At 36.5% G+C, this 14,072-nt stretch overlaps 2 protein-coding genes and 1 non-coding gene across 6 annotated transcripts in view; 2 read left to right on the top strand and 1 right to left on the bottom strand.

Annotated features, from left to right (window-relative positions):
- The window catches only part of LOC127626896 (metastasis-associated protein MTA3-like), a 70,438-nt gene extending 62,328 nt beyond the window's left edge, over positions 1-8,110 (top strand). For 3 of the 4 annotated variants that reach the window (XM_052103006.1, XM_052103007.1, XM_052103009.1), the window contains exon 19: positions 6,080-8,110. In XM_052103006.1, coding sequence (XP_051958966.1) covers positions 6,080-6,245 — 166 coding nt within the window. In that variant the 3' untranslated portion in view covers positions 6,246-8,110. The remainder of the gene's footprint in view (positions 1-6,079) is intronic. The other variant, XM_052103010.1, reaches the window with a different exon arrangement.
- A 117-nt stretch (positions 8,111-8,227) lies between these two features.
- On the bottom strand, positions 8,228-12,693 carry hcar1-4 (hydroxycarboxylic acid receptor 1-4). The gene is made up of 2 exons (XM_052103011.1): positions 12,274-12,693; positions 8,228-9,256 (listed from the first exon to the last, which is right to left on the bottom strand). The coding sequence occupies exon 2, from the start codon at positions 9,228-9,230 to the stop codon at positions 8,286-8,288; it is 945 nt and encodes a 314-aa protein (XP_051958971.1). The 5' UTR covers positions 9,231-9,256; positions 12,274-12,693; the 3' UTR covers positions 8,228-8,285.
- A 385-nt stretch (positions 12,694-13,078) lies between these two features.
- trnai-uau (transfer RNA isoleucine (anticodon UAU)) lies at positions 13,079-13,172 on the top strand. The gene is made up of 2 exons: positions 13,079-13,116; positions 13,137-13,172. It is a non-coding gene; the product is annotated as a tRNA-Ile (tRNA).
- The last annotated feature ends 900 nt before the right edge of the window (positions 13,173-14,072 follow it).

Here is a 14,072-nt window from a genome sequence, read left to right on the forward strand (position 1 = left end):
AAAGTACCAAATACATCTGCTTATGCAATGGTGTAGACAGGGTGTCAGTGTTAACTGTTGTGCTTGAGATGAACAGATTAATATATTCGGATGCAACGTTTTGGATGTGCGTTATGTATAAACCCTAACATTTAATTTATAATGTTTTGGTGCTTTTTTAGTTTCTTCCTATTGAGTTTCAAAAATGGCTCTATTCAAGGGACTGGACAATGTTTTACAATCAGAACAGTGGACATTGACGTTTTAAGGAGGCGCTTAGACAGGGTGCAAAATGATAATATATTACAAAATTATGACTGTTTTAATGCAAACAAACTTTACTAACATTATCAGTGGATCTCAGGGAAGAACATAAAACTATTCAAAAAGAGTATATCATGACCCTTTTATGTTCATGGAATTGATGCAATTTCAGGGCAATTCTATCTTTGTAATTTCATACTGTGGAAAGCATTAAATTGTTACACACTGTTTTGTTTTCTTTCCTAAGATGGAAATAAATGCATTTTGACAGGAAAAAGTATATATAGTTTATAATAATATAATTTAAGCACTTTCAAAATCTGTGATTAAATGCGATTAACTACATAAAATTATGCAATTAATTACGATTAAAAGTGTAAATCAACTGACTGCACTAATATATGGGTATTTCTCAGAATTCGGGCCTATTTCTGTCCACAGGGCGTAATTCTATTAAAAACAAATTAAATCTAATACATTTTAGTACCACTAATTAGTATAAACAAAAACAAGCCTAGACTTTTTTTATGGCTGCTCTTACTAATGATTTTAACACATTTTATTGGTGTTTTGTGGTACAATATCTGTGTTTTGGTGTTGTCCGCCACCAAAGTTTTCACATGTCGTGTCATATCTCAAACATTATTTATCACAAATTAATAATAAAAAATATGCATATGAATTAAATGTTACCTGAACTAATAAACTACATGCACAGATTAAGCATTTATATGCATTTTGTAACGTTATTTTGCTTAAGTTCTACATGTCCCATGGTTTAGCTGTCATTACCAACACGCTCTGCATAAAGGCACTTTTAACTGTTTTTTTCATCAAAAGTTTATTTGGTAGCCATGGTAACCTAATAGCATAGTGGAGCACATGGATTTCAAGCTGCAAGACTGATGCCTTGATGTCCAGAAAAGTAAGTAAATATACTCTTTATTCTTTGTGTTGGGCATGTACACTTATTATGCGTCATTACCATCTGCGTTGTATTTCTGTATTTTTAAACATTTTTGGATTATTTTTATCACTTTAATAGTTAAAATGGTGTACATTACATGTAGAAAGCTAGCTGCACTTGCTTAGTCATCATCTTTGCTAGCAAGGCTAGTTTTTTGACAAAAATGTCATTACCAGCACAGTCATTACCAGCACATTACAGCTTGTGCTGGTAATGACAGGTTGTGATGGTGATGACGGCAGATACATTAAACATACTGTTCTTTAAAGGATTTATGTTGAATACGTTATCTTAAATGAATTAATATATACATTTACCAATCAAAAGTCAATATTTTAAATTAAGTAATTAAATTTAATTAAATTAAGTAAAACATTTGTTTTTAAAATACTAAATTAATAAATTATAATTGTTGTGTTTAGGTGTGACATGGCTCCAAAAGCAGCTGCCCAAAGGTCCAAATCTTACAGACAACGTATAAAAGATAATCCTGAGAAATATGCACAGTATCTGCAGAGTGAGAAAGAGAGATATCTCAGAAGAAGAGAAACAGGAAAATTGAAATCTGTTTCCCTATTGAGCACGCGAGAACACAGCTATGAAAAAAAGAGATGGAAAGTTAACCAACAAAGGAAGAGAGCTAAGGACAGAGAAAAGGGAGAAATAGAAAATTATCTTTCAATGATTAGTCCTCCAGAATCTCCTGATGTCCATATACAAGAGAATCAGAATAGGGATGTGCCAAATGCAAGGAATGAAAGAGGAGGTATGGCAGATTCCGTCCAAACCCCAAAGCAAAGAGGACGCAAAAAAGTCAATAGAAACAGAAGAAAGGTCTACTATGATCTTCAAAAGTCTCAAAAAATGCTGGAAAATGCCTTGCAAAAGGTTGATAAGTACAGGAAAAGGTTAGATAGGCTGACTAAGAAGCATACCACTGAGCAGTCCCCAAGAACTAAAGCAAGAAAACAGATAAGGGGAGGACATGGTAATCTCAGGAAGACTCTTGTGTTCCATAACACATTAGTCTCACAGCTGCGACAAACCTACCATCAAAAGAAAATTAAAGGAAAACAAATCGTATCAAAGGTCATTGCTGGAAACATTTTGAAGAAGTACCGGTTAGTGTATGCAGCACACAAAGAACTTGGAATATCCTACAAAACAATGAGAAAGAACATAATGACACCTGGTCTTCAGTATTCCAGAAAAAAACATAGTAATGTGGTGATCAACAGTACAAAAGAGAAGATTAAAGAATTCTTGGAACGTGACAACAATTCGCGAGCTACTACAGGAAAGAAAGACACCATAACTAGACAGAAATTCAAAAAGCAGAAGCGTTACCTCAATGACTCTCTTTTCAGACTGTATCACAGTTTCAAGGAGGAATATCCCCAGGTGAAAATCTCATACAGTAAATTCTGTGAGAACCGTCCTTTCTGGATCGTCAAACCCTCCATTCAAGACAGGGATACCTGTTTATGCAAGACCCATGCAAACATCCAACTCATGGCCGATAAGTTGCTTTATCTGAAAGTAATTAGTACCAACAGAATTGAAAACATAATGCACTCACTATGTTGTGAAAGTCCAACTAAAGCCTGCATGTATAGAGAGTGTGTCCATTGCCAGGGCAAAGAAGTACAAACTGCTGCATTTGAACCTGGTGAGCAAACACATTGGATGGAATGGCGGAGCAAAACTGAAATCAGGGAGAAAAAGAAAGGTGGTGATAAGGTGACATTCACTGCTCACTTAACAGTGAAGGAGCAAATCCAAGGAACCATTCAACACTTGTTGGAAAATTTCACAGCAGCACTAAAGAACAAGTTTGGCAAACATTCTTTTAACATTGGACATCAGTACTCAACCCTAAAAGCCCTGAAGGAAAATGTTCAAGAAAATGAGTTAATTCTCCATGTGGACTTTGCTGAAAATTATCAGTGCAAGTATTCTTTGGAAATACAAGCTGTACATTTTGGAGACTCTCATAAGCAAGTATCCCTACACACAGGGGTTGCTTATACGGTTGATGGTGCTCAATCCTTCTGTTCAGTCTCCGCTTCAATGCGACATGATGCCTCAGCCATATGGACACATCTGAGCCCTATACTCTCTCAATTCAAAGAGCTCATCCCATCTCTGAACACACTGCACATGATAAGTGATGGACCAACGACGCAGTATCGTTCAAAGAAGAACTTCTTCTGTCTCAGCTCTGTTCCATTTCAGCTAGGATTTAAAAAGGTCACATGGAATTTCCTAGAGGCAGGCCATGGAAAGGGTGCAGCTGATGGGGTTGGCGCAGCCTTAAAACGGAGGGCAGATGTTCTTGTTGCAGGTGGAACAGACATTCCAGATGGGAGGATGTTCTTTGAGAAGCTGATAGAAGAGAAGTCAAAAATCAAGCTCTTCTACATCACAGAAAGTGAGATAGAAGAAAATGACAGATCTATACCAGACCAGCTTGAAACTGTATGTGGTACAATGAAAATCCACCAGGTAAGCTTGAGCACACACCACACAAGCAGTACAACAGTCCAAAGTGTTGGTTTTCTTTTAGTTTATATTTGTGTTGTGTAAAATTATGACTGTTGTGCTTTTTGTTTGTAGATTTTTACCACCAAGTCCGGCCACATCAACTGGCGAATCCTAAGCTGTTTCTGCTCAGCTCCTGAAGATTGCCTCTGCTTTGCCCCTGAGTCTGTGGTCCTCAACAAAGCACAGAAAAAGAAAACCACTAAGAAGACAGAGCCATGCCAAGGGATGCTCAATACAACGCCTGAAATAACCATGTCTTTGGTGGGAGAATGGTGTGTGGTCTGTTACGAAGGGGAGGCCTACCCAGGTGTGGTCCAGGATGTCGATGAAGAGTCTGTCCAGGTGAAAACAATGTGTATCATTGGGGTTAACCGTTTTTTTTGGCCTCTGAAAGAAGACATCCTGTGGTACAGGCATGGAGATTTCCTGGGGCTTGTGCCAGAGCCAAAACCAGTCACCAAGAGGCATATGATGCTTGATGTCTCTGTCTGGAATAAAGTATCGTCCATGATGGATGAGAGGATAGAAGTTTGACGAGTTTTTGTCGGTTTTGTGGAAGATTTGGTATCAATGACATGTTTGTGGTGTTTCATTTTTTTGATTTGTTGAACAAAACGTTTAAGTAAACTGTCAGATTCGATTCTAGTTGTTTGGGATACGTAATATGACTAATGTATTTCAGCGTTTTACCTGTTCTTAACTGCCCTCCTGTTTCAATCCTGTTCCCAAGGAACACAATTCCTGTTTGGTCTTCCATAATCAGATTAAACTATGTTTTGATGTTTAAACCAATTACTAACTGGTGTTTTTTTTTGTGTTGTTGGTCTGAAGTCACTTAGGCTCTTAAATTACTATAGGTTATGATCAGTGATTTGTCATCACCGCAACAAACTGTCATTACCAGAACTGCAATGTCATCACCATCACCATACATATTTTTGCCAATAAATTATGTATAAATTACAAAACCATCCTTCAATTATATATTTCTGACAATGTTGGACAGTCTAAATGATCACTGTATTAAAAAAGTTTTGATATATGGCATTCACTTAAAATAAGCTTATATTCCAAGCCAGGGTAGATTGATGAATCAGAAATGTAGATACTTAAATGACAATAATTCATCTTGCAAATAAAAATCAACAATCCCATTAAGTTCAAGATAAAATAGATTCCATGTGAAACCACAAAATGTTTTAAAAGCACTGATTTATCATTTAAGTTGTATTTTTTTACATGTATTCGATGATGTGATGGTAATGACACATTTACGTGACATAGTTTAAAAAATGGCAAAAAATCATAAATTCCCTTATCTTATGGTCTCAACCAAGCTCATAACGTTGTTCCTGACTTAAGGACTGATAATTTGATGTATACCAATAAGTCAAATTTGGGATTTTAATTTTCAAAATTGCAGAAACCCAATTTGGCCCTTAATCTGAGAAATGCCCATATATATATATATATATATATATATATATATATATATATATATATATATATATATATATTATATACACAGTATGTAGCCTAGATTTTACATTCATGTTATATTTCACACAAATAAGCAATTATAAAGACATGTTGACTACTTTTCTTTGTTAAACAAAGGAAAAAAAATCTATGTTTCCACCATTTGTAAGTGCACATATAGAGAGTTACTCTATAAATGTAGAGTTTGTTAGGCTATTTCACATATAGCAGACTTTTCTTTAATGCAAAGCCACCCTAGCCCAGATCCACCAGACTTTTCTGTTACACAAATTTACACCTCAACTTTGTTCAGGGTGAGAGTTCAGGGTTTTCCCAGAAGAGAAAACTTACATTAGGTCTTCTAAATTATTAGGTTTAGAATCACACAATCATACCCTGTTAAACATGCTAAGCACAACAAATATACTAGTTCAGCTTGGGGTGTTTTTCCTGTTACAATATCTTAGAAATATCCTGAATGTTACACAACTAGTTGCACAACGTGGGTTTCAGGGATAATTTCATATACTTTCTAATTCATTGTCATGATTATTATCATAGTTATTTTCTTAATATAATAATTTGTATGACACTGAACTACATGTTCAACATGGCAAAAACACAACTGCTAAAAAATAAACCATTGAAAAAAATATATATATTTTAGAAACATTAGGCTCTATTTATAATGAAAAGGTCTTTATTAGAAATAACCACTGTGGACACAAATAATACTAAGAAAATACAGAAAGTGTCAGTACATTTATATGCAATCTGTCTGGGGATGTTTTTCATGATGGCATTCTAAATGTCCATTTATCATAGTTTATCCTTTGTTTCTCTCAGGAAAGCCAGGAGGCTGCTCTCCCGTTCACAGTTAAGAAGAGCGTGTAGACAACCATGTGAGCAGATCAGCCTGCGCAGGGTCCCTCAGGGGCCAACGCAGATACCTGTACTGGCACCCCCTCACCCCAGTTTACGAATGCGAGGCCCAATTGTGATCCATGACTGACTCAAGTCTACATTGCTACCACAGCCTGTTCTGTCAGTTTGTCATTTGCTGCCAAATTCTGCACTGCACAGATGGCTAAAAAGCTTCTAATTCCACTTATTCTAGTCCTTGTACTCCCGCTTCCTCTTCTGGACAAAAGGCATCAAGGCACACAATAATAAAGCATTTAGCTAATAAACCCCAACTAAAATCATACATGTATGTTCAACTTCCACTTGGAATGCAACCTTTTTAAGTATGGTGTACTCTTAAAGGCATAGTTAACCCAAAAATGAAAATTCTGCCATCCTGTACTCACCCACATGTTGTTCCAAACGTGTATGACTTTCATTGTATGAAAAAAAAGATGCAATGAACATTCTACCTAAAAACACCTTTTGAGTTCTATGGAAGCAAGAAAGTTATACATGTTTGGAACAACATGAGGGTGAGTACATGATGACAGAATTTCCACTTTGGGGTGGACGATCCCTACAACTCTGAGCAATGCAAGTCTTTGATAATAATTCTAAGGAGGTAGGGACTACACAGGGTTCAACATGTGGCCATGCCATGTACAGATAAATCTGATGCTCTTTTGAGAAGTATTAGTGTACTCTTTGTAATTTCAGTTAGCTCTGCATTGAACGAACTTCTTTATTTCTCTATATCTTCTGTGTGTATCATGACAAGTACAAGTTTGTGAGTTGTTTTTCTATTGTATTCAAGCAAGGACTGGACATCATTGTCAGACAGTGTAGGTTGTAAGCTACTAGTTATTGCTCAGTTCTAACAATGCGTTTAACTGAGAGCATGTTCAATAGATTCTTTTAACCGAAGATGTTGTGTTATTGGCTATAATGATTCCTGGAAGCCATACCAGTGTGTGCAACTGCTGCAGATCATGTCCCTAAAGGGATAGTTCACCCAAAAATTAATATTCATAATTTACTCACCCACATGCCATCCCAGATGTGTATGACTTTCTTTCTTCTGCAGAACACAAATGAAAATATCTCAGCTCTGTAGGTCCATACAGTGCAAGTGAATGGTGACCAGACATTTGAAGCTCCAAAAATAACATAAAGGCAACATAAAAGTAATTCATATGACTCCAGGGGTTAAATCTATACCTTCAGAAGCCATATGTTAAGTGTGGGTGAGAGACAGATCAATATTTAAGTCTTTTTTTTTTACTATAAATCTTAATTTTCACTTTCAAAATGTTAACGAATATGAAAGTGGATATCTATTGTAAAAAAGGACTTAAATGTTAATGTGTTTCTTACCCACACCTACCATATCATTTCAGAAGACATGGATTTACTTTTATGCTGCCTTTATGTGGTTTTTGGACCTTCAAAGTTTAAATCACCATTCACCATTCTTCATTTCTGTTCTGTGGGATAAAGAAAGTCTGGTATGGCATGAGGGTGTGTAAATGAGAGAATTTTCATTTTTGCGTGAACCTTCCCTATTAAGACTCCATTAAATACCATTTGGTGCTATCTTTTTTTTTTTTAAAGAAAATGACTGGCAAGTAACGACTTGAGGAAAAGAAAAAAAAAAAAAGAAACAGGAAATGCAAATTTTAGCACTTGTCTTTCTCTTCACTGTAATTTAAATGAGAAATTCTCCTTTGACCTGACAAAAAGTTGACATAGTTAAAATTTGGCATGAGGGATTATTCATGATCCAGGCTGTTTATGTAGCATGTTACTGTGATAAGCTACTTTTGATTTCTAAGCCTCAAACATTTATGTTGTATTTCATTGTATGTTGTACGGTTACGGAAATATGCTAAATAAAAAAAAGCACAGTACAGATTGCACGTCTGTGTGCTAATACTGTACAAAAGCAGTTTATTGTATGTTTTCTGTAAATTAATGCAGAACATACTAATACTGTTAAAGTATATAAAAGCATGTATAATGTATAAGAAAAACTGTCACAATTTAAGTCAACCTTAGTACATATTACAACAATAAATATCATTATTCTTGTGGTATTGAGGGAAAACAACTGTTATTTTCATTATAGTCAATAAGTGTAAGCAACCACTTAGGTAGATCTAGGTTTTCTGTTCGTTTTTACGCTCATCTGAAACTTTGTCAATCCCAAAGAATTGGATTTTCCTTTCAGAGTGTCTCGGAACCAAGCATTAGTGTGGCAGTAGATGACTGGATCTAGTACACTGTTCATATAGGTTAATGCTAAAGAGGCATTAAGACTTACCAGTAAGTCTGCAGAGCAAGGAAACCTTTGGAGGAAAATACTAACAATGACAGTAGGTAGAAAACAAAGAACAAACATAATCAAAAGCAACAGAAGCAATCGCACTGCCCGTTTCACCCTGCGATGTGGCTTAAGTGGGCGTCTATTGACATGTAAGGAAACACGCACAAAACAGAAGAGCACCAATATGAAAGCTATCAAGACTTCTATCAGCTGAACTACATTGTATAACCTCATTTCTAACGATGGCCATGTCCATGAGACAAAACTTTGACATATGAGCTTTGAAGAGTTTTTAGGTGATTGGAGAACCAGGTTTAGGGCAGGTGGAAGTCGAAGGAGTAAAACGCCCACCCAAACTGCACTAACCATCATTATTGCTTGTCTCACACTCATTCGAGTGATAGCATGCTGTGGGTAAAGGATCCTGAAAAAGCGGTCAACTGCTAAAATCAACATGAAAACCACGCTTGCTGAGAAGTTCACTGATATGATGTAGAGGATGAAGCGACAAGAAGATTCACCAAATATCCAATCTTCACCTCGAAAGAGATAGTCTATGTGAAAAGGAAGCCCAATGAGCAGTAGAAAGTCAGCTAGTACCAGACATAAGACGTATATGTTGCAGGCTTTCCATGGTGACTTGAAGAATAAAATCCAGAGAGCAAAGACATTTCCAGACAGCCCTAAAATAAACTCCAAAATAAGAATGGGCTTCAGAATGGAAGAAACAAGGTTCTGAGGTCCCATGCAAGAGGTGATGTTATTCATGATGAGGGCTGGTGCTACCTCACTACCTAAACGAGACATATGTGGAGAGAATACTGATATAAAAAGCAGTTAACACATATCAGCGCTACATACTTCGAGTTATGCTGCTCAAAACAAAGTTGAACTTAAGTTGAAATTTAATTTTACACCTTAGATTGTCCAGCTCTGTCAAATAAAGTGTGAATAATATATGTTCACTAATATATATTAACCCTTTATTTGACAGAGAAGGACTAATATATATATATATATATATATATATATATATATATATATATATATATATATATATATATATATAGAAGAGAGAGAGAGAGAGAGAGAGAGAGAGAGAGAGATACACATAGAGATTTTGCTGTTTTGGAAAGAAATTGGTACTTTATTTCATCAAAGTGGCATTAATTCAACTGATCACAAAATATAGTCAGGACATTATTGATGTAAAAAACAACACCATCCCTATTTGAAAAAAGTCATTTTTGATCAAATCTAAACAATCCAAATTTCCAGCAGCCATCACTCCAACACCTTATCCTTGAGTAATCATGCTAAAGATTTCATACAAAGGTGTACTCTACAGTCTTCAAAGACGAAGGACAACTGGCTCTAACAAGGACAGAAAGAGAGGTGGAAGGCCAGATGTAAAACTAAACAAGAGGATAAGTACATCAGAGACTCTAGTTTTAGAAATAAGATGCCTCACATGTCCTCAGCGGACAGCTTCATTGAATTTGTAAAAAGGGGTATAACCAACTATTGGTCTGATGTTGGATTCCAATAGAATGGCCCCTGAAGGTTTCTGCGTTGTTCTGTTTTTTTTCTGAGTGCTGAACCAAAAACACTCATTAATTTGTACTTTATCAATTAACTCTGTTATTAATTTTATCTGACTCCAATTTTATATTAATCTGACTCCAATTAAAGTTCAACCTCTAATTTAGATTTAAGCTCTAATTGATTTCTGATCTTTTAGTGGAATCTTTTTAAGTTATTGATCACTCTAACTTTCATTTGGGTCCCGATTGTCGCTCAGAGTCATATGCCGGCCGATTAATTGCATAGATCTCACAGACCTAAAATCGTTAGTCCAGTTCATAGTCAGCGGTTGCAGGGTTTACTAAAATGCTTGCTCATAACCAGATGACAGTTTTATTTAGTCATGTTTCATACAACTTGCTAATATGGTGAAAAGCAGTGACAGGTAGTTTTATGTGGTTTTCTCCTATTCATAAGCTCCAGTAGTGATCATTATCCTGAACATTTGTGGTAACAAAAGGCATCACTCAAATCTACCAGTGATAAATGATTTGGAGTAATACAGAATAAATCAAAAAGTAACTATTATATTGCCAGGTAGAATTTAAATAGTAAGTTACAAAATCAATCAAAGGCAATTTCACACATGATCAGAATAAACAAACATTCCTAAAAATAAAAGACATGTCAAAGAAACATACCTGGCAATGGAAAACTACACAGCAATTGTGTGGGATTTCTGACTACAGATTTTGTCATCTCTCCTTAAGTATCAAATGATTCTATTGTTATTTCAGATGTGTGTTTTATGTTATACAGGATTTGGTTTACAATTTAGGAGGTTGTAAGCAGACCTTTGAAACTTGTGATTGAGTAGGTCGTTTACAAAGAATGCACCTAATCTGCATAGAGCATCTGGTCACTGTGAGAGATTTGGTAGGGGTTACGACTCTGATAGAATGCATTATTTTACTATGTTCTTAAATCTTACTTGTGATTTGACTTTGCTGAAAGGGAATGAGACCGTTTTACCAGTTGCACTAAGACCTCTTGAATGATACCAAACATGAATGATCAAAAAACCTTTAACGTTACAGAACAGGATAAGTCATAACTTTGTTTTTGGTGACTCTAAAATGAGGTATGTAAGAGAGGAGGGCAGATGTGAGTGAGATTTGCGTTTTATGGTCCTTACTCAGTAGGTTGTGTTGTCTAAGGTGGAGATGCTCTTCTGTGTGAGAGTTTTATGATATTGGTTCTTTGAATTTTACCAGAAATAGTGCCTTATGGGCATAGACATCCTGATGCCAGACTTACAAATTCAACCCGTTCAACACCAGTTTCATGTACAACAGTAAGAGAAGACTCTTTTCTCAGTAAGAAAGCCACTTTTGCATGCTGATTGACTCCAGCCAGGTCTCCTAAGCAACCAAATTGGCCCGGTTGCTAGGGAGGGTAGAGTCACATGGGGTAACCTCCTCGTGGTTGCTATAATGTGGTTCTCACTCTCGGTGGGGCATGTAGTCACTTGTGCGTGGATGCCGTGGGGAATTGCGTGAAGCCTCCACACGTGCTATGCCGGCGCGGTAGCGTGCTCAACGAGCCACGTGATAAGATGTCCGGATTGACGGTCTCAGATGCGGAGGCAACTGAGATTCGTCCTCTGCCACCCGGATTGAGGCGAGTCACTACACCACCACGAGGACCAAGAGCGCAATGGGAATTGGGCATTTCAAATTGGGGAGAAAAGGGGAGAAATCAAAAAAAGAAAAAGCCACTTTTGAAACAGAAAACAAAAACCAATGGTTAGAGTGGGCAAAGAAACAGACATTGGACAACAGATAATTGGAAAAGAGTATTATGGATCTTAACTCCATTGAGCTTTTGTGGGATCAGCTAGACTGTAAGGTGCGTGAGAAGTGCCCGACAAGAAAGACGCATCTATGGCAAGTGCTACAGGAAGCGTGGGGTGAAATTTCAATATAGACAAACTGACAGCTAGAATGCCAAGGATCTGCAAATTTGTCATTGCTGTATGAGGAAGATTTTTTGATGAGAACACTTTGAAGTAGTTTAAGAAGTTCTGAATATTTTTTTTCAAATTGTAATAGTAATATTTCACTTTATTAATGTCCTGACTATACATTGTAATCAGTTGAATGCCACTTTGGTGAATAAAAGTACCAATTTCTTTCCATAAGAGCAAACTCTGTAAATTAATCACAATTTTCAACACATAAACTCAATAATAGACAATAATCGTTGATGAAATGCTTTTCAGACTTACCAGACGAACAGAGCCAGAGTTACTGTTACCGGATGGAAGATGGAGCAATAGTTGTTGCAAGATATCGGAACAAGTTGTTGAATAATGACAAGTATAAGTCTTTTATCTATAGGGCGGTGTAATTGGGCATGTCGAAACAAGGGAGCTTGCCAAAAGTTATTCCGATTGGCCGAGAGCGCTGTCAGTTACACAAACAGGTGGGCAGAAAGAAACTGCGTCATGTGAGCAGGGAGGAACAAATCTTACCACACCGAGGTCTGAGTATTACTTTGAAAATATAACTTATTTTGGACACGCAAATACCAAAAATGTTATACGCAGGAACGAGTAAAAATTTTTGTTTGTGTAGAAATCCAAAGAATTGTGGCATAATTCTCTATGCCAGTGTATATGGAGTCATTTCGCATCAAATAATTTTTTTTTTACAATCCATTTGTCATTTTAAAATCCATTTCTGTCGGCTAGGCAGAGTCAAGGAAGTCGCGCGTTTCCCCTCCATTACTACATTATATATATATATATATATATATATATATATATATATATATATATATATATATATATATATATATATATATATATATAATAATAATAAAAAAACCACACATTTACAATAGATTTCATGCCACCGGTAGCAAGTGTTTCCAATCGTACAAAAGAACTTCACGGTTCAGTTCAAGCTTGTACAACGTTCAAAGTGCAATACACTCCATTCGAATAATTTGTCACTATTGTTATTTAGCCTAGAGTTTCTTTTTTTAAGTATATGGTATTTTTCTAAGTAATGATATCGTTGTAAGTAGGAGCTCCAGTGGCGCAATCGGTTAGCGCGCGGTACTTATACAGCAGTACAAAGCAAAGCAATGCCGAGGTTGTGAGTTCGAGCCTCACCTGGAGCAGTGTTTTGAGCGATCATTATAGGTGAGATGTATGGTTTGCACCACAAAGATGAGTGACTCTCGTGGTCTCTTGACAAAGTAGTGAAACTAATAAGCCAACTTGAACAAGCGTGCCTCTTCTGAAAGATCTACGTAATGTTGTCAATCATATAATGTCTGAACAGGAAGAGCTTTGTGTGAGATTCAGAAAAAGACGGCATTGTGAATACAGCGAAACTGGCTATGTACACGTAGCATGAATTCCAGAATGCTGTAGAGGGCAGCATCTCCTCAGTAAACCAGCAGAGCTAGCTCTCTCATTTTTCACACTCTTGAAACATTCGCCACGTGTTGACATAGCAGCTCAGTTGAACCTTATCAGATGGTTGCAACATCCTCTCTTGAGGTGTGTGTGAGATTAAATGTGTTGAGGAAGACTCATTCTAAATATACAGTTGAGAAATGTGCAGTTTATTAATCTTATTCTTTACAGCTGTGCTAGCAGTATTTTTTCTTAATGTGGAAATGTTTCATGCTTTTACACTCAATTGATTAAAGTTAAAGCAAGTTCAGGCATTTGATTGCCACCTTTTGGGCTCTCATGTCTATAAATGTGATTATACAACAGTTAGTCCCGGGCCTCTAATTTGATTGGACAACAGACTTCCAGACTGTTAGTATCAGTACACTTGTCTATATGTTCATGGTGTTTCGGATCAGAGATTTTGACTAGAACAAGGCTCTGGTTTTTGAAAGATGGATCATCAGTGCTTCCTATTGCTTCAGGATCCCTCTGTTTCTCTCACCAGTCAGTGCATGACATGGAATACCCAAGGAGTGGAACCTGAGCAAGGTGGAGTAAATATTTAAAATAATGATAAGTAACTTGTTTTCAACTTATTGTTTAGAGCCTCCTGAGAC

Source organism: Xyrauchen texanus, chromosome 33 (assembly GCF_025860055.1).
Source record: "Xyrauchen texanus isolate HMW12.3.18 chromosome 33, RBS_HiC_50CHRs, whole genome shotgun sequence".
In the NCBI taxonomy this organism is placed as follows: Eukaryota; Metazoa; Chordata; class Actinopteri; order Cypriniformes; family Catostomidae; genus Xyrauchen; species Xyrauchen texanus.